The sequence below is a fragment of the Lepisma saccharinum genome, chromosome 27 (assembly GCF_977018435.1).
Source record: "Lepisma saccharinum chromosome 27, izLepSacc3.1, whole genome shotgun sequence".
In the NCBI taxonomy this organism is placed as follows: Eukaryota; Metazoa; Arthropoda; class Insecta; order Zygentoma; family Lepismatidae; genus Lepisma; species Lepisma saccharinum.
In genome coordinates this window covers 41,141,012-41,162,100 of record NC_139255.1, presented here as the reverse complement: position 1 = coordinate 41,162,100, position 21,089 = coordinate 41,141,012, and the positions used below count along the sequence as shown (strand labels likewise).

Sequence of the window (21,089 nt, the reverse complement as noted above, 5' to 3'; positions counted from 1 at the left end):
ATAAGTTGGTGAAGTCCTCGTGGTAGAAGTTCAGCCTGTGGCTGCTCTACCACTTAATAAAAAAAAAAAATAGTTTTGCGGTTTATTATTTTTTCGTTATTATGTAACTGCTTAATATTGTGTCAATGGAAATGTTAGCATTCATTTGAAAACTCTTAACATCGAATTGTCTCTGGACAAAATTATTTTAAAATGTTGATCAGCATTCTCAAGACGTAATAAACAGTGGTCTGAATTACTAATCGGCACTGTTACGTTAGTAGAGTGTACGATAGTTGGATCATCCGCTCACCTCCGTGTCAGGATTCAGAGTGTCTTCAACAGCGCGCCAAGTCTACAGAGGTCCCTGATTCGAATCCCGGCGTGAGTACGGGTGTTCTTTGTCGGTGTCCCTTCATCAATATCACCACTCATATTCATATTCGCGATTAGCCAAAAACGGTAGAAAAGCGAAGTAAAATAAACCAAATCAATCAGTAGTTGGATTATCCACAACAATAACGTCTACTGTTGTGCAGAGGCGCTTGTGATTCAGGTAAGTTTTATAATGATTTGCGTCATGCCGAAAGGTATAAAACACCAGAGTTCATAACATTTGTTGCATAGTGAGGCATCTCATTTTCTAGCAAAAACATGCATGAATGATAATGTTTTATTGAAAACCCAGCTGACTTCAGGCAAATAAAATACCTGTGGCGACTAATTCCATAAGTAAATTATTAAGCAAAAAAGGGCCGACCCTTCCTTCGGACTTGGCGTTCCCACCCGAAATGCCCATGCTACGCCACTGTAAATTTTATACTTGAAAGAATTTTGTTCATATTTGCTATTGAAACGTACGGAAAATTAATTATTTATTTCGGTAGATGTTACCTGTAATTCAGTTACAGTTATTCATTCTACAAAGTTACTAGTTTCAGTTACGGTTAAGGGAAAAAGTAAATGTAAAGTAACTGCATTAAAAGTAAGTCGGTACTTACAAACATTGATTCGTCTTCATCGTCGCGATTAAACCAAGAGATATATCAACAAAGTGAGCTACGTAACAAAATTAGGAATAAGAATACAGGAAATAGATATGCAAAAAGTAGTTTGTGTTTCTACATTGCAGATACGACGTGGGGAAGACTTGGATAAGTAGATTATCCTTGGCCTAACGTTAAAAAGGGGAAGCATGCAGCTAACTTTGGTTGATGCAAGGCAAATGCTGCCCCGGCTCACAAAATACCGAGAGGAGATAATTTAATTGGTCATTATGCTATTAAAGAGATAATTTATAAGCGTTTACACGTCAATCTTGACTTCCGTTGCAAGAATAATACGCGCGGGAGGTGCAGCTGAATCGGTCACAAATTTTGATTCTGTGCGTCAGAAACGTGAAATAGATACAGTAACCCCCGCAAGTTACGTAAGTAATGCGTTCCGTAAACCTTTACGTAACTTGAATTTCACGTAAGTCGAATTTGTTAATTGCTTAAGTGCAACTTTGTAAGAATCTGCAATATTTATTATTAGGTATGTGTGGGTATCATGCAGCAGTATTTACTCGGATATAAACTATAAAAGTATGAAAAATTTATAAAATAATATAAAAACAAACTTAAATCACAGTTTTCAAATAAAAAAATGTCTTGTGACAGCTACGTACGGTTATTAGACTACGTAACTGCGAATTTACGTAAGTCGAGTATTATGTAAGTCGGGGGGGTTATTGTAGTCAATGTAGTCATTATTCTCCCTCTCTCTTTCTTCAATACTTTCATCCTTCCCTTTCTTCGTCCTCTTTACCTTTTCTTCTTACTCTCCGTCTCTCTCTCTCTCTCTCTCTCTCATCATTCTTTTTAATTCTCGTAATTTTCGTTTTATTGCTGTTCTTTATTCTGTTTCCTCGTGTCTCTCTCTCTCGCTCCTACTTTCGCAGTTTCCATTTTTCTCTCGGAGTCTTCCTTTCTCCACTAAATTTACCTGCCTCCGGGACGGAGTGGTTAGCACAGGGCGCTACGACGCCAGGGGTCCCGGTTCGAATCTCGGAATGGGCATGGGTGTTAGTTATCTGTGTGTCTTTCATTAACCTCATCACATCATCACTCATCCTCATCCAAATGTGAGAGAAAGGCGAACTAAAATAAAACAAATCAATCCAGTAAATGCAAGTACGAACACACTCAAGAATAACAGGGTAAATAATACATAGCAAACATTACGTCGGCTTTCGATCTCACCACCATCAAATGCCCCAGATTCAAGTCCTGGCCTTGAGATGGCATCTTCATCAGTTCCATCTAATCATCACTCATCATCTCGATTAGCCGAAAGTGTCAGAAAGCGTCGTAAAAACGACAATTAATAATAAATCCTTTCTTTTCTCTACATACAAGAACAATTTTTTTAAATGGAACATTATCATGTATGAAATTTCTTTACTTCTCTGTACAAAATTCGTACTTCCCAAGTACTGGCGTACGCAGCAGGAAGGGGAGCTGATGGGGCTAAAACCCCTACCGAAATTTTGAGAAAAATCAATGAAATCACTAAATGAATGAAGTAAAATTGTTGGGTACTTCCGGACATATGGTCATTATGCACCCTTTAATGTATACTGAGAAATATCCTTTTATCTAAAATCCTTACCTAAGAGTTAAAAAGGGTGTGTGAAAGAGCCCCCTGAGAAAGGTTAAAAGTTCAAGGTGTAAAGGAACCTGCACAGAATAAACATTGAAAAGGTAAGAATACGCTAAAAGCTTCCTCACAGACAGGGAAAGAGACCAGCTCTTCCCAAAAAGGTAAAAACATTTGCTAAAACACTGTCTTCATCTTCCAACAGGGAGGACAAACAGTTTGGAAGATTAAAAGTCTGCCTGAGGAAAATAAAAGAACTGGGGCGAAAACAATGTAAACTTCCCTTAAAATGTCCTCCGATTAACCCTTTTGTCTTTGAACAACTCTTAAAAGGAAGTATAGAAATGGTAATTCCGAAATATGTTATAGTATATCCCACTACCCTAGAACGCAACTTTGGAAAATCCACTTTTACAATTCCGCTTGTTCTCTTACATATATATTTTGTTTATGCAATAATAAATCAGTATAAATTAATATTAAAAATTAAAATTGGGAAAATAACTGTAAAAATGTTCTATTAGAAAGTGTAATAATCAAATCTTTTTTAAAAGCAATATGTTTACTTTGTTTCGCATAGTTGTATAAACCTATTGTAAACGGTTAAGACAAGTTTTATTTTAAGTATGGCAACCTTGATGCTACTTATATTTACCATAGCTGCTATATTGGTATTTGCTAGCTCTTCCGGTGTGATGGCGGTGAGGTAAGCAATGTTGCCAAGAATGTAGCAAACGGCCACCACGGGGATGGCGATCACAATTGCCAAAGGTAGATTCCTGGAAAATCATATCATTATTTGTCACAATGAAAATGCAGAACTTCTTCTCTACATACATAAATGTTAATATATAATGACCAACATCCACTACTATCGTACGTGTACCGTTGTGATTTCAATGCGATATACTACGTATATGTTTTACATATAGTAGCAATCCTATGTTAAATATGTCTATTGGTTTCTTTAGGTAGCCGGAAGGTATAAGCAGTGTGTGGAAATTAAACTTTTTTTTCTTTTGGGGGAAAGGCCAACGAGGCTGCTCGGAAATCTGCTCAATTTTAGAGGCAGATAAATGGATATCATTGTTGTCTTTCTGTTGTAATTATTATTATTACTACTACTTTTATTATTATCGAATTTTCATTTCTAATCCATGTTATCGCATTTTGAGAAATAATTGCCTAGAAGACTCGCTATATAGAAGAAAATTAGATGTTTTTATGGAACTAATATTTAAATTCCTTGAATAATTATAAAGCTCTCAACTTCTGGAAACAGTTCATCAACTATTCTTGTGTAAGCGTTTAATGTGCGAATGTTGAAACGAAAATTCTTCCATTACATTGTACCCCAACCCCCAATATCTTTGATCCGAATCGTACCTCTTGTAGCCCCTCAAAAATAATTTGACATGCAAAATGCTGCCCTATTATCTTCCTATCCAAAGGAATCCAAACCACCGCGAACCTAATATATTTCATCGTGGTACTAATTATCTCCACTCATCTATGCTCTCGGAAAAAAATTGGAGGCACATAGTGGTTCGGATTCCAATTTAAACTGTAGGTCCAGTCCCGATTAGCCTTACTGTGCATAAAGCGGACTAAGAACACCAACTCATTCAATGCTGGGGGAGTAAAATCTATTTAAAATTAGTGTTAAACGATGGAATGAAGCCTAGAGCTTATCTGTTTATGAATTGCAAATGTTTCAAAAACTGTAGAAAACTGCAATGAAAATATCCATTGGTCAATTCCATGAAAAAGTCAAAATACAAAAGCATGTGTACAGGTAAAGCAAGGGAGTACACAAGTTGAAGCTCCGATATCCATATTTTATGATGTCAGCAATATCTAGTCTGTTGCCAGTATTTCTGCTGGTTGGAAACACTGCAAGTCAATATGGCTTCCAGTTTCCTATGCCTACATAGAGTGAACTGATTTTTGAACAGCCAAATCGTAGTGTATATGTAAATTCATTATCACAAAGTGATTGATATTGATAATACCGATATGTAAACATATTTCTGACATCTCCTCGTGAATTGCGCCATGGACATATAAGTTTTTCGAGGGAGATATGTAATAATGACATAAATTGGTAACAAATTGGTGTAAAGTTGATAAGCAAAACTAAAATCCAATTACTATATATTCGCACTCACCTGTTTGGGTTGATGAGTTCTTCTGTGGCCAAGTTGAGATTGTTCCTGCATAAAGTAAGCATGAGAATCATTAAAAGTAAAAAAGTAGGCTACATGCGAAAATGAAAGCACTTTAAAATTGACCGAGTGCAAGTAACATTTTTAGAGAGACGAAGCATGGATTTATTTATTGAAAAATTAACGAGATACAATCTACCAGCATAGATATAGTTTTTAATTATAATCTAATTTAATATAATTCATCTTATGTAATAATAAGAACCTCTCTTTATAATTTAAAATAATAATTTAAATTATAAAGAGAGGTTCTTATTATTACATAAGATGAATTATATTAACTTAGATTATAATTAGAAACTATATCACGAAACAGCTATTGAATCAATGAGGCTTCGCCTTTAGGGTTGGTCAGGGTGGCGTGTCCTCGAGGGGGTTAGGGTGGGTTACAATCCTCTCCCTTGGTCCAGATTTTCATTTAAATGAATTGCAAATACATAAAAAGCTGATAAAATACAACACTGATAGGCTAAAATTAATGTCATTACCTCCTCTACGAAGAGTCTGGTTACGATACTACTGCTTGTCTAATGTTTCACAGACATGAACATCAGCACAAATTTTCTAGGATGTCAAAATCAAGGATAGACCACTAGTGCTGCCCAAACCTATCACATGAAGATGCCACTTCACTCATAATCGCTATTCCCAGTTGGTCAAAACACAAATAACAAAACTGCGATCATTTCTTACCTCGCTTTTTGCCCCGAAATTAGCATTCTGAAAAGAAATTACCTCTGGCTTGAGCCGTTATATTAATTTCTAGAATTTTCTGTATGGAATAAGCTTTAAAATATACAGTGGAAGAGGATTTACAATGCAGAAACCCCATATTAATATTAATAGTATTTATAAAATTAATAGGGTTATTATTATGCCAAACAATATTTCCTTTCAACACCATTAATGCTAAAATGCCTTATCTATTATGATTTTCATGTTATAATATAATCAAAGTTAGTCGAAAAAATAAGCGAAAAATACAGGTTCGAACATAGCCATTGCTCTACCCCCTTTTCTTTAAAGAAATTCTATTCATAACTAATTTCTCATGTTCTTGTTTTCTGTTATTCACTTTTACTCTTCCTGTTATCAACAGAACAAAGACATGCATTTGTGTCTTACTCCCGGCGTCGTAGCCCTGACCACTTTGCCACGGAGGTCGTCACCTATTAGCTACCGACCCAGACGCGGTTTCGCTTAATTTTTCGCTCCCGCTGTATAGCTTAACCAAGATGAGAGCCACTCTCCTTTGTTGTCAAAAAATTCAACAACGTTAAATATTACGTCAATGCTTTCTCTGTGCACAATTTTCCCCTATGTGATGATGTAGACACTTTGCACTGAATAAAGGTGACGACGATGTGCTGAAGATTGCTGTACATTTTGGCAACGCAGGGGCAGGATTACACGACAAGCAGCTGATTGCATCGCCCTCGGCCCCTCCGCGCTCTTACGGTTGAAAATTCGGCGACAGTGCCAAAGTGTTTTTCTGTTGGTCTCCTTGTGTATGCTAAATCATAATAACAAAGTTATTGCGCGACATTTCAAATATTTTACATTAGTTACGGGTGACCGCTGCCTTGATGCCTCAAAGAGGCCTGAAACAATTTATTTGTTTCTTTGGTTTAAGAAACATTTGATAATATTTGAGAGTTTGATAACTCTCTCCTTTCCTGCAGGGAGGTTATTTCAGTCGTTTACCGCCAGAGCGTCGGCCGCTCGGCGGCCCCTTCATGCAACAAGTCCCGGCAAATTGCGTTACAGGAAGTCCGTAACCAAAACCGCTTGTTTTTATGTTTCCACTTTTCACAATTACAGTTACAATTACAATTGAAATAAGCACGTACCTTGTCGCAAGGATGCTGGAAAAAGTGGCCTCCCAAATACAAATATTTCTGGCACATTATTTCTGACATCTAATCTTAGATTAGACATCACCGGGACCTGTTGCATGAAGGGGCCGCCGAATGGCCTACGCTCCGGCGGTAAACGATTGAAATAACCTCCCTACGTACTAGGCATAGTACGTTTATCTCTGTTATGGGTACTAACTACAATGTTAATTTCACAAGTCCAGGATGTAATGCAGGGTATCCGAGAAGTCGCCGTACCCATAGATAATTTTACGTAGTACATATTACCCTTAGATATACAAGTGACGTATTTTTTACATTATAACACACTTCCGAACTTTACATTGCGTTAGAGTAAATCGTTTGCCTACAGCGTTTCGTTCGTTCACCCACAGACACGTCATTAACAGTTTCTCAGCACCGTGATGCAAAAACTGAAATACGAATTCGAGCGATCATTCCATGTCACCTTCAGTGCAGGGATGCCAACCACAAAACTAAATCATTTCCAAGCAATCGAATACCAGCGAATATTCAACACGGTTGCAACAGGATGCATGTAAGTAGGGTACGGGGACTTACCGGGCACTCTGTATAATGGTGTCAAATTACAATGCATATTGGTCAAAAACACTCACTCTGAGCACTCACCAACCGTCGTACGCAAATAGTCCGGTGTAGAACGCCCTCGCAATGTCCCCCACAGAGTTAGTGCCTTCGAACCCAATATTCAGGGCATCAGTGTGGCCTGTAAGGGAATGGTTAAGTGCGGGTTATGGATATTTGAAATATGCAAATGCATTGATAATACATGCATGCTTAAGTGCACACACACACACACACACACACACACACACACACACACACACACACACACACACACACACACACACACCTACATATTGCAACATGTCATGAAGGGATATGGGTGTGGGTGGAGCTGGGGTGCACACATTCAAAATTTCTGCCAATTGTGTTTATGTGATGCGTTCCGAAAATTACTCTTTTAAAAGTAACAGAGTTACAATTACTCATTTTAAAAAGTAACAAACAACTTACTTTTACGGTTTTTTCTGCTGGGAATTTTCTTGCAAACGTATTAGACACAATCAATGATCAATAATTGTAATAAAATAAACATACGTAGACTTACATGTGTTTTAATTATGTTTCTGGTAAGCTCTAGTATCTTTATATTATTGCAACAAATAAAAATTAATGGAACAAGGAGTCAGCTTTGCTTCATTCATTTTATTGTACTCTCTCTGAATGCACGTACCTTAATCATTTTGTCTTATTAAACATTAACGTCTCTCTATCTCGACTACTACATTCAACCAAAAACACTGAAGTCTTTGCATGCAACCAGAAATGATAAATAGCAATAAAGTATGGGTATTCCAAATTTAACATGCGCTTTCTTGCTTTAGCCAAATCCACGAAAAATTCTTTCACCTTAACATACAGAGAGACACATAGTTGGAAACAGAATTTCTAAATTTAGCTATTCCCCTTCATGAAAAATATTGAATTTAACAATTTAGAAGTGCCGTAAAATAACTGTTGATAACGTTTGCAAAAAAGTAACTTTTTTGCTTTTAAAAAGTGTGTACTTCCTAAAAACTGATGGAATCAGAATTATAACAGCAAATACATTCTATTTATTTCGGTACCACTATTTTATTTTCCAGCATATTCTACATTATATGTATATGTAATATATGTAATCAATGCACAAGTCTTTGTTCTTCTTGGTGAAAGACAAGTGAAAGATCCCGATTGGTTAATTTCCTTAATTGTGATTAAGTAATTTATTACTTGTATTGTCGGGTTATGTATGTTTGTTTTTATGCAAATTGTATTGTCATGTTTTTCTATGTAAACTAATATATGTGCATGTTTATCTGCCGCCTGAAATTGAAGGTGTTTCCTCTGTTGAGAGCAATAATTAAATTAAATGAAAATAAAATCAATAAATAAAATGTAAAAGAAAACTAGTTACAGTTAGAATTTCTCAAAAAAGTAACTTCGAAACACTGGATGTAATCAGCAACTTGCTCTGCTAGTCTTTATGTTTGATATATATTAGTTGCGCAGTGTAACAAAACAGGTTATAATAAAGCACTGCCATCATAATAAATATTTAAAAAAAAATATATGACCGAAAACTGCACGGTGTGTTAAAGATTTCACGTTTGAAAGTTTCGCTCGCATATTGCATTTCCTTATCTCGGTCTTCCTGATTTATCAGACATTAAAAAGATTGAAAAACGAGCGTATTAGGCTAGCGGTAGCGAGCAACTTCAGCTATGGTAAACCCAACCGTCTGACTTGCCACGAGTTCGCTGAAGGATCGTTAGATTCTTATCACACTCTCTGACCCTTCAACTTGCCACGACCAAACGAGATACAGGAAGAGAACGTATTTTTAGATAATACCTCGTGGGAACTTTTATCCGTGCTTTCGCGATGATCAATATTCTGTTCTGCATTCAGGAGTTCTTGTTCCTACCCAGAAATCGTGGGCATTGCTTCTATGGAAGGCTGGACAAAAACACAGGAATGGCTTTATATAGCGTACCAATATGTGTACGAGTGACACATGGTCGTCATTAGAGGGGAGGATAAGGGACGCATTCCCCAATATGTAAACTATGTTGATGTATTATCAGCATTCCCCTTCTCCCCCCCACTAGCGTACACAGGATTTTTCTTCGGAGGGGGATGGAATTGTAAATTTGGATATTTCATAATTGCGTTCTAGGGGAGGGGGATACACTGTATTTCTAATCCTTCTTTTAAAAGTTGCTTAAATACAAAAATGGTAACCGGGGGACATTTTATGTGGAATTGCTTTCACCACTTTGTTATTTCCTGCTTTTGATTTGAATATTTCGATTTTCTCAAAATTTCGGACGGACCTGAGTCCTCTCACCCCCTTCCCTGCGTACGCCAGTGCACCCTACTCCTCCCCCCATAACTTGAATGTACCGAAGCTCATGGAGTAACAGACACAAATTTCATATCAAAGCTTCCCACTCTCCTAGCTTGTCTTAGAAAAAAATACTAATGAGGTCGAGACATTGCCCTTAAGAACTTGTTGAAAGTGAGGGTGACATTATATCACTAGCATATTTTGTCTGATGCCATGTGCAAGATCCGGATTCGATTCCCGGGGTGGAATGGTGACGCTCCTTTTGGGCATGGTTCGCTTCAATATTGAAAAGATGTAGGGGTAGAGGGGTGAACATTTTCAAAACTTCGAAAAAATAATCTAACTTTGTTATTGTAGGGTGACCAGACATACTCTTTTTAAGAGTAGTATACTCTTTTAGAGGTTCATATACTCTATACTCTTTTCAATTTGCAAAAATTCCCAAATATACTCTTTTCCTTGCTATTAAATTTCATTCGTTATTTTACGCGTAAAATTGCGTTAAAATCCAAAGAAAGAAAAGAAACATGATGGGTAAGTGAAGGTCAGTACAGGCTGTGTCAAATTTAAAAGTGATTGTGCCACTTAAAAAATTCTTGTTTACTCTGCCCGGTACAAATTTTGATTGTGAAAGTCTCTTCAGCGTTATTAAAACTTATTGGTGAGTGGAAAAGAGTACACTCCTGGTGTCAACACTCGAACAAGTAATGAAAGTGAAATCCAATGTGGACATGAACTGTGAAGAGTTTGGACTGGCAATAAAGGACGATTTAAACATACTCAAGAAAGCAAGATCATCCCAGAAGTATGAACGATGGTGCCCATTGGTGAGTAAGTATTTGTAATTAGCTAATTACATTAGACCCATAAGTAATTTGAACCTGTAGAGTGTAGGCCTATTTTATACGAGCTATAATAGAAGCAATAACAAATAGCCACCCTTATTTTCGTTTTCTTTTTATGTTTTGTGCATGCGCACCTTCAACCTATAGACTATACTCTTTTTGTTCAACAAATATCTGGTCACCCTATGTAATGTGGAATATGAGTCGCTTTCGTTCCATATGTGTCACGTAATTTGTTTTTAATATTACAGGTAAGAATGCCTTTGATATCCTCCACACGGAAGGTGTTGCTTCTATCGCAAGTTTATTCTGCCCGTCTCTCCTGACACAGTAGCTTTTTCTGAACAGCTGGGAATTGGTTCTCCCCTCCCTCGGGTATCGTTTAATGACACTTCTGTAAATAGGTTCACGCCGCGCCTCTCTCTAACGAAGACCGTGGATCAACATTCTAGTTCATCGTCTCCAGATGGTCTAAGCCTAACGAAGCGATTGTTTGATTTCCACAAGAATGCTTATCTCCCCCAGTGTTCAGCTTTGTCTTTTCCAGAAAAATTGCATCCGTCCAGAAATGAATATACCTATTGATGATTATCGAAAATAGCGAAAACAAGGACGTTCCAAATTTTTGCTTAAACAATGCTATTTCGTAATTGCCCAGTTGCTTTATTTACTAGACTATTACAGAAAATTACGTTGGTATTGGTACTAATTTTTTAAACTCTGTACGCAATTTGCTTGTTTCAAGTTATGCACTGAAGTCAAAATATTTTAATACCGATTACTAGGGACATTGAATTTTCGCGATGCGGGAAATCGCGAAATGTGAAAAAAGATGCAATTTTGAACATTCTGGACGTAACTACACCCCCAATGATGAAAAATGCAGGAGTTTTATTCGCGAAGTAATGCGAAATGTGTGTTTTTCCAAGAAATGAACGCCTTTTCTCGAAATAACCGTCAAATATCATCAAATTAAGTAGAAAACACGCAAAAACCGGCAATCGAGGTTGTGCGCGCAAACTGTCGATTTGTAACGAAACGTCTGCCTAAAGTTTCCTACCACTTGAAGCTGAAGAACGTTTTATCTTTGATCACATCAGGAAGACGCTGCAAATTGGGATTTCCCATGCACATAATCTCAGTTCGAAAACTTCGCTCCCTGTCAAGCTGCATTCCTTTCTTCCCCCAAACGTCTACTCAACTTCCAGTTTCATTGAACTTGCTAGTTGTAGCAGCGATAAGATTAGTCTGTTTTTTTCCACCGCTGGCATATATCGATGATCTAACATTTTATTTATCGCTCTGCTCAGTTTTTATTTACCATAAATTGGTCTCCCTACCGATTACCTGTATATGTTATCATTAACTTTGTTTTCAATATTTCTTGTTTTACTTCTTATCGTATTGATGCTCAGCATTTCCACTTCGTGTCACATTTGAATGTCACATATACACACACACAGTGCTTTTTCTGAAGGTATGCAATACTACGTCGTACCGACATCTTTTTATAGGTGATGTGAGAATAAAACTAACAACATTTTATTTTAATGAAAGAAATGTGTGTTTGCGTGAAACTACATGAATGCGTGATGATTTAATGAACATAACACAATACTTTGAGTAGTTCTTATGAAAGAATGAACACAATACCAAAACCAACTTGAATAGAATGTGTCCGTACATACATGCATACTACATTCATACATACGTGTATGTACAGTGTCTCTCAAAAGTTTTAGGACAACGACATTTTAAACTAGGCAACCCAATTTACACAAGCCGTTGGTGGGTTGCGTGCAGTGTTAGGCTCAATTTCAGGGTTGCCACATGCACAATAGATATTTATAAAATACGCGAAAGAAATATAAACAAGTATTATTGTATAAAATTATTAAAAATATCACTATTATATCGCAAATGACAAAATTCTTTCTGAAAGAGAAAAATAGGTTTTCTAGTATTTCATCGCTGATGAGTCTACAGTAAGGAAAAGAGGTGAGAGGAAACGAAAGGTTACAAAGGAGAGGAGAAAGAGAAAGCGAAAGGAGAAGAGGAAAAGTAGAGGAGAGAAGAAAGATAGGATAGACGAAGAGAGATGTAGTGAGGAGAATGGAAAAAGATTCGATGAGAGATGAGGAAAAAAGAACAAAGAAGAGAAAAGAGGAGGAAAACGAGAGGAGAGGAGAGGAGGAGACGAGCAGAGGGAAGTGGAGAGTAGAGTAAAGGAGAGAAAAAGAGAAGATCGAAAAAAGAGAGTGCAGTGGAGTCGGAAATCTAAGACAGGAAAGGAGATAAGAGGAGTGGAGAAGAGTGGGATGGAGATAAGATCCGAGAAAAGTAGGGAAGGCGATATGAGATAAAAGCAGAACAGAAAGAGGGGAGAGAAGAAGGGGAAGGAACTGGAGAGAAGAGGTAGTTGCAGAAAATATCGTCTGAGCGTCAAGAATGGATGCATTGGTCAAATTATCGACATGAAACATTCAATAACATTTTGAAATGTATTGGAGAATATATTAGATCGGTGCGAAATGCCTTTTGGCTGAGTTCAGAGCAAATCAAAATCTTTCATGTAAGATCTTTGATTTTACCTGCGATTACACCACTAAAAAAATGAACGTAATTTTTAATATTTATAAGAATCATTCAATTTTTCTCCACTTCTCGGTTCGTTGAAATTGAGATTTTGTAATTCAATATTTCCCCTCCCAACATCGTTAATTCCAAACTGATTCATTCCGTTTCACACGGCGTGGACAATGAACACAATGGGATATGTCTAAAACTTACGAAAATTTTCTGCCACCGGAAGGGTTTGAACCTACGACCATCAGATTGACAATCCTGAACGGTAGCCACTACCCTACAAGCTTTCGCTCCATAAGCCAGCTAGAAGGAGCTGACCAATGTGAAATGTAGATGTAACTCTGCTGCATGTAACGTGCAAACAAGTTTTGTTTGTAACAAAGAAAACGAAATTAGTACGACTCGGCGAAAACATTTAATGGAGAATTGCACATGGTGAGAACTTTTCATTCGATATTTGCGGAGGTATCCTTGCATTGAACTCAAGTGGGAAAAGGGGTAAAATTAGCATGTCCTGAATTGCCACACATATAAATAGTTATTTCATTAATATTTGTCAATGTCTTTGAAGCAGTACACAATTATCGTTAGAGTGTCATAATTCACGATCTTATATATAAAAATATCCCGTTGAACGTGTGTCAATTCATCTATTTGTTTATTTTTTTTCTTATAAATTCCATATGCAGAACAATGTAGCCACTATATACTGCTCTTACAAATAATGTTACCATGCTCTTGTTTAATGGAAGGGATTCTTTTTTAAGGAACATCTATTATTGAGGATCGAACATGGGACCGCAATGCTTTCAAGAACTCTAACCAATACACTAGGCCCTTTCTTTTCTTGGAGCTGAGTTCCTAATTATTCTGTCGCCTCAATATTGTAAACGTTATCTGCAAAAAAAGTTAAATACTCAGATATAGCTCTGTACTTCTAGAATTACTTTATACACATGCATTTGAAATTTAACTCTGAATTTATTTCTTCGTATTAGTATATCTAAGCTTGTGAATATATTTTATTTGTAATTTTATAACGGTTTCATGAACATCTACGAAATAGTTCCTTATAACTTGGAATATGGTGAATAGATATGAAATGTCTTGAAATTAATTTTCGACCACTAGATTTTGGCAAGATTTCCAGTCATTCATTGCTTAAACAAACGTTTTAAAACTATGTGGAATTTTCATTCTGGGATAAGTTTCTTTACTTGCTACATGTATGCGAACTACACTCTGTCCCACTTATCTCTGGAGCAGGTGAACGAAAACAAGTATCTGAGCAGCGATGAACATGTGAGAGGAATGGGATTGCATGGAGGGAGGAAAACCACTGCAGTTACCAGCCTTCCCAGCAGCGTGCATAGATTCGCTCTGTCCACTCGATCCCCTCTCCCCTCTCTCCACTTCTCCTTCGCTATGCGCGGCTTTGCTCCAGAGATGCTGGGACAGGGTACAGTTAATTGTTTCTCAAAAGGTATCATCTATCTCTGTATGCCACACATTTAATTCTTACTCACATGGAAAAAAGATGTCAATTTGTATTCAAGGGTAGTTTCACAGTTACACACTATTTTGGCCTTGATGAGAAGTTTAGTGTAAGTAGGCATTTTATTTGTAATTTTGAAATTGAGGTCGTCTAAGGTTGAAATCCTCATATTTAGGGCTTGAACTCGTCACCTAAGAGGTTGAAGATCGTCCTCTACGTTGTGCGTGACCTTCTTTATTTTTCTATTCATAATTCATCCTCATCGTCGCGATTAGCCAAAGGTAAAATAAGAAAAGTCCTCCTCCGTGACCGTGCGGTCTAAGGAGCTGTGCTTTGGACTCCGACTGCAGGACGGCATGGATTCGAGTCCGCCTATGCTCACTCTCTAGGTTCTCGGCCTGTGTATGGGATCGGTAGCAACCCACCATCGTGAAGAAATTGGGGAGCTACGAGTGAGTAGCGTAACCCGGTCTCGGAAATCTCCTATGGGGCATGTTCCTGGGTAAACAAAAAAAAATCGATCAGACAATTCGATCATCGAAGGCGATAAAATAACCTCCGGTTGACCAAGTTGCCAATATAAATAAATGGAATACAGATTGTCTTCGAGCTTACATTGTTAAAAAGGAGCGGATACACGTATTACTATCCCAATAATTATTCAATACGGTTTTTTGTTTGTCAGGAATTATCACTTAAACTATTACATGTTGAGCTGGTGCCTACCTAGCCGCCTCTGATGAAATCTACCATTGTTCAGATTCTCTTTAAAATTCGACTCTGTTCACTTGTAACGTGCTCGGTGCAGACACTGTGCATCGAAGCACAGTGTTTTGCGATAAGAAGCGACCTTGAATAGCGTGAGTGAGTCACTTTGATCGCGAGCAAGCTAGACTACCAAGCTTGTCTGCCTTTGAAAACCAAGTCATTTTTTTCACGTTTCCGAACGCGATTGCTATTGTAGAAGTATATATTCTCTCAAAAGAGCAAGAAAGGAAATTCGACCAATGTTCTCCCGTCGTCTAAAACCAAATATTATCTATTAAACGAAAAGTTCACGATTGTCAATAAACGGTTTAACCTATCTGAGCATAAGGTGAATGTAAATACTAAATTTAATAGAAAGGTTCTCCAAAATTTCTCTTCCACTGTCTACGTAAGGTCAGTACCCAGGGGAGGGGCCATGTGGGCCATGCTCCCCCCTCGAACCCTAAAATATTTATATGTGAACCTATAAATAAATAAATACGAAAATAACATCGTCGATTTTTGAAATGTGTAAAAATTTCAATTTTGCTCTTGCATAAATGAATCTGTTTCTTGCGCAAAAGTCTTCAAGCTGCAATATTGGGTGGTTTTAGTTTTATACTCATTGATGCAAGGCTACCAGACGTCCGATTCACCGATTTAGTCAGGACAGTGCGTTACTTTCAATCCCTGTCCCGATTTTTTCGAACTGCAATCGTGATGCGAAAATGTCTCTTTATTATTGTTTTTTTTTGTTAACTCACAATTAGACATGTTCTTTTTTGTATGAATAATTCTAAGTACGCAACATAGAATTATCATGACTTTTTAATGGCGCTCGCACTATTTGAACTATTTTGTAATATCTGTCTGTCTGCCTGCCTCTCTCTCTGGTCTACGTCAATGACAGAAATGTAAGCAATATTCTTATTTATTTTTAACCCAATTAAAGGAAAGTGTAAGCATTTAAAAGAAATAAGAAAGATCATCACTGTTGCTCTTCCTTAGAAATTGTTGTTCTTCGAGGAAGAAAAATTAGAAGGATTTAGTCCAGCACCTTAACACAGTGTCCCACGAGTCTCTCTTGACTAATACTGTCAAATGTGACATGATTTTATGAATAAAATTTTCCGCCTGTTTACGTATAACGTTGCACAGATTTGGTAGTTCGCACACGGTGTAATTATTTCGTGTTACCTTACTCAACAGCAAATACATTTCATAAGACTGTTCTGGACACAAGACTTGCATCAGTAAACAAGCATTTTGTCTGTTACAGTATAACAGGAAAAGAACATCGTCCTGTAATGTTCAAGCCTCTAGATATTTTCCATTAGTAATGTCTATTCACAATAATAAGTTAGAAGAAATAACTCGCATTTTCACAACTGCCAATATTCTCGTTTTTAATCACTTCGAAAATTATTTCTCGAAGATATCGGTTATACTACAAGAAAGCAAATCAAAATTAAAGTAAAAGTTCAACTACACGTATACCAAACGACATTTACAATATTGGAGGGACAGAATGCTTAAAAAAAATTGTTGTTTCATTCGAAGGTAAAGGCGTGGTGTAGTCCTTCTTCTACCTTGTTTTAGGACCGAAAGCTTGTAGGGTAGTGGCTACCGTTCAGGATTGTCAATCTGATGGTCGTAGGTTCAAACCCTTCCGGTGGCAGAAAATTTTCGTAAGTTTTAGACATATCCCATTGTGTTCATTGTCCACGCCGTGTGAAACCGAGAAGTGGAGAAAAATTGAATGATTCTTATAAATATTAAAAATTACGTTCATTTTTTTAGTGGTGTAATCGCAGGTAAAATCAAAGATCTTACATGAAAGATTTTGATTTGCTCTGAACTCAGCCAAAAGGCATTTCGCACCGATCTAATATATTCTCCAATACATTTCAAAATGTTATTGAATGTTTCATGTCGATAATTTGACCAATGCATCCATTCTTGACGCTCAGACGATATTTTCTGCAACTACCTCTTCTCTCCAGTTCCTTCCCCTTCTTCTCTCCCCTCTTTCTGTTCTGCTTTTATCTCATATCGCCTTCCCTACTTTTCTCGGATCTTATCTCCATCCCACTCTTCTCCACTCCTCTTATCTCCTTTCCTGTCTTAGATTTCCGACTCCACTGCACTCTCTTTTTTCGATCTTCTCTTTTTCTCTCCTTTACTCTACTCTCCACTTCCCTCTGCTCGTCTCCTCCTCTCCTCTCCTCTCGTTTTCCTCCTCTTTTCTCTTCTTTGTTCTTTTTTCCTCATCTCTCATCGAATCTTTTTCCATTCTCCTCACTACATCTCTCTTCGTCTATCCTATCTTTCTTCTCTCCTCTACTTTTCCTCTTCTCCTTTCGCTTTCTCTTTCTCCTCTCCTTTGTAACCTTTCGTTTCCTCTCACCTCTTTTCCTTACTGTAGACTCATCAGCGATGAAATACTAGAAAACCTATTTTTCTCTTTCAGAAAGAATTTTGTCATTTGCGATATAATAGTGATATTTTTAATAATTTTATACAATAATACTTGTTTATATTTCTTTCGCGTATTTTATAAATATCTATTGTGCATGTGGCAACCCTGAAATTGAGCCTAACACTGCACGCAACCCACCAACGGCGTGCGTAAATTGGGTTGCCTAGTTTAAAATGTCGTTGTCCTAAAACTTTTGAGAGACACTGTACAGTATTATGTATAGCTATGTTATTCATTTCTAATCTGTCCTTATCTATGTGTACCTCATTTCTTCCGTTATCTTCGAAAGTGATGTGTCAGAGTAGTAGACACCTGTTACATGTGTGTTTGTTGCGGAAATATAGCTGCTATCAAATTTACACATTTACCGTGTACGTGTCACGTTAAACACGCATACAAAGAAAACTGTCAAATTAACTTATAAAGATTAACTTATAATTACACTCTTATTTGTGAAAAACATTAATCCACTTTCCTTCTTGGGAAATTTAGCTTATTATTTATTTTGTAACTCAAAACAGTGGCGGCGATTAGGAGGGCGAAGGGGGGTGCAGTTGCCCCCACTTTTTGCCACTTTTGCCCCCGCTCTATGCTAAAACTCATATACAAAGGGAATTAAACTGTCCTTGCCCCCCCCTCCAGTTTTGGACGCCAATCGCCGCCACTGTCGATTTACATAGCAACAACCGATAAATTATACAGCAGGATAATGAACGGAAATGTTAAATCTGCCATTATATTCCACTGAGTAATATTTTTATAATACGCACCTTGTGACAGCATGTAGATCCCTCCGCACACGATTATGCCTATGGCAATCAGTTTCGCTACCGTGAATATTATTTGTACCCTTGTAGCTAAAGTTACGCTGAAGCAGTTTATAAAGCACAGCAAACCTGTAAAATGATACATAAAAGTTAGAATGAATGAATGAGTTAAAATTATTGAGTGTGTCGGCTTGCATAGCAATTTTGCACCATTCAAAGTATACAAGGAAAACATAATCTTACCTTAAAGTTAAGAAAGGAGAGTAAAGAGCCCCTTGTGAAAGATTAAAAGTGCTAATTTTGTAATAATTGTCTAAAAACTTCCTCAAAACAGTGTAAAAAGCACGCTCTTCTCAAAAAGTTGAAAACATTTGCTAAAACTGCCATCATCTCCCAACATGGATGAAGAGCAGTTGGCAAGATTAGAACCCTTGATTGCAAGGCGACGACACTACCACTGCGCCATCGGGGAGGCCAAGAAGAATATGCAATGTGCCAAATGGCATTACAGACACTACACATTGGAGGGTCCAGACCTTGCAGAAAGTGACCATGAGTGAGATTGCTGTGTCCAATACGAAGCCGAGTTAAAATGATCTCTCCTCGACGGAAGGGGCGGTAGGAGGAGTGCCATCCACCAATGGTGGGCTTACTCTATCCTACTGTATGAAGCGTGAGAACGAACTTAAGCAACATAGCACAGAGCGCTACGACCCTAGGGATCCCGGTTTCGTATCCAGGCGTAAGCATGGGTGTTCTTTGTGAGTGTACTCATCAATCTCATCATATCATAACTCATCTTCATCTTTCCAAAAGGTGGCAGGAAAGAGGTGTAAATCAATCAATCCATTAAGCAATATATACCTACTAAGAAATAGTTTAACCAAATTTGACTTAAGATATATATTAAAATTTCGCCCAAATCAAAATTACTTCACTGAGTTATACTTATTTTGATAATTTATAGATAAATTTTATATTTGTTTAATATGTATATACTTATGTTGTTTTGTTCTTTAAAGAAGCATTATTAATATTTATGAATCTATTATTTTATAACTCGACTTGTTGCCTAAGACTTCTCTTACGAGACCTAACGAAATAAAGACTAGAGATATCTAGGCGACACCGAGAACATCGTTCTAGTACGTGAACTGGATCGTTAAAGGTAGGTAATATTGATCCAGAATTCACTTTGTTTATTCTCTTGAAACTGTTCTTTGTTTGGTTAATTGGTTACTCCACTCGGGGTTTCATATTCACAGGAGGCCGTAATATAATCTTGTCTGTGTTTCCTTGTTATGTGTAATTTACTGCAGGATTCTAACGGGCTTTTCATACTGTGATGTGCACAGCTTTCCTAAAAAGATACTGTAGGATACACGAGAAGGTGTGTGGTAATACTAAACGAAAGTTATGCATCTCTCCCCTCGCAGATTTCCTGGGTGCATGGCTGTTAGTACGCATTAACTTTTCTCATTGCAAGGATTGTTTTAAGACCGGTTTATATTCAGATAAACTAATTGGAACTGGTTCTTACCTGAGACCCCTTCTACACTACACCATCGGGGAGGACCTTTTATTCATTCCATGATGTAATTCCCAGTGCCTGTTTGCAATATAATGGTCAAATATTTTGCCTAAAAAAGTGTCCTCTGGGTAAAAATATGCATAGGCAAAATAACGTGAATCGATCTACAGTTCGGCAAGCCCGGTTATGAATAGATGGAAACATTTCAGAGGTCAGCATACTTGGAATCGAAGCCGGGTGTTTTCAGCCCTGCAGAGTGGATCACTGTATCTGGGGGACGATCCTGGTGGGTAGAGAGCAGCTAGAGCGTGGCGCTAATATCGCAACCTTCATCGAGAATGTGTTGGTGCCCTACCTCAACACTTTATTTGCAATACGATTCATATGGAGCAGATTACTTTCTTTTTAACGTCAATAATTTCCATACCGATCAAAAAGAGAACAAGTTTAAATCTTGATATACAGGGTGTCCGAATTGAAACGCCCTAATTTCAAATACTTATAATAAACATAATATACAGGCAAGAATAGTGTGGTAGGTGGTATATGATAGCTTAGCTGTGAAAATTTTAAATAGGTAATGAATAGTAAGGATGTTTATTTTGTATCCTTCCAGGGGGTGAAAAGTGAAAATAACAACCAATGCTTAAAAAGTGCAAACTGTGTGGTGGTACGCAGAATTGGGTTCCATAATTGCAAGAAATCCGTTCGTACACAAAATTTAGGAGATCAATCTCACGTGACGACGTACAAACGGATTTCTTGGGACTTCATGCAAATGCATCTGCAATGAATGCGCTGAACGTTTTCCTCTGATGTTCGTGATCGGCCACCACCATGTCTCTTAGCGACAGATCTTGTCTCTAGAAACGCTCCTTTCCACGCCTTGATTCTTTTGGCATCGGCCCGTCGTGGCGGTGGAAGGTTTTGAGTGTCCATTCATCAATTTCATCATGTCATCACTCATCTCCATCTTCGCAAATTAGCTAAAAGTGGCACAAAAA

At 37.5% G+C, this 21,089-nt stretch overlaps 1 protein-coding gene across 1 annotated transcript in view; it reads right to left on the bottom strand.

The window, feature by feature from the left end:
* LOC145980418 (b(0,+)-type amino acid transporter 1-like) overlaps positions 1 to 21,089 on the bottom strand; it is a 143,045-nt gene that overhangs the window by 28,686 nt on the left and 93,270 nt on the right. The window contains exons 5-8 of the mRNA XM_083113500.1: positions 18,558 to 18,683; positions 7,352 to 7,448; positions 4,788 to 4,832; positions 3,275 to 3,398 (exon numbers count right to left, since the gene is read on the bottom strand). Coding sequence (XP_082969626.1) covers positions 3,275 to 3,398; positions 4,788 to 4,832; positions 7,352 to 7,448; positions 18,558 to 18,683 — 392 coding nt within the window. The remainder of the gene's footprint in view (positions 1 to 3,274; positions 3,399 to 4,787; positions 4,833 to 7,351; positions 7,449 to 18,557; positions 18,684 to 21,089) is intronic.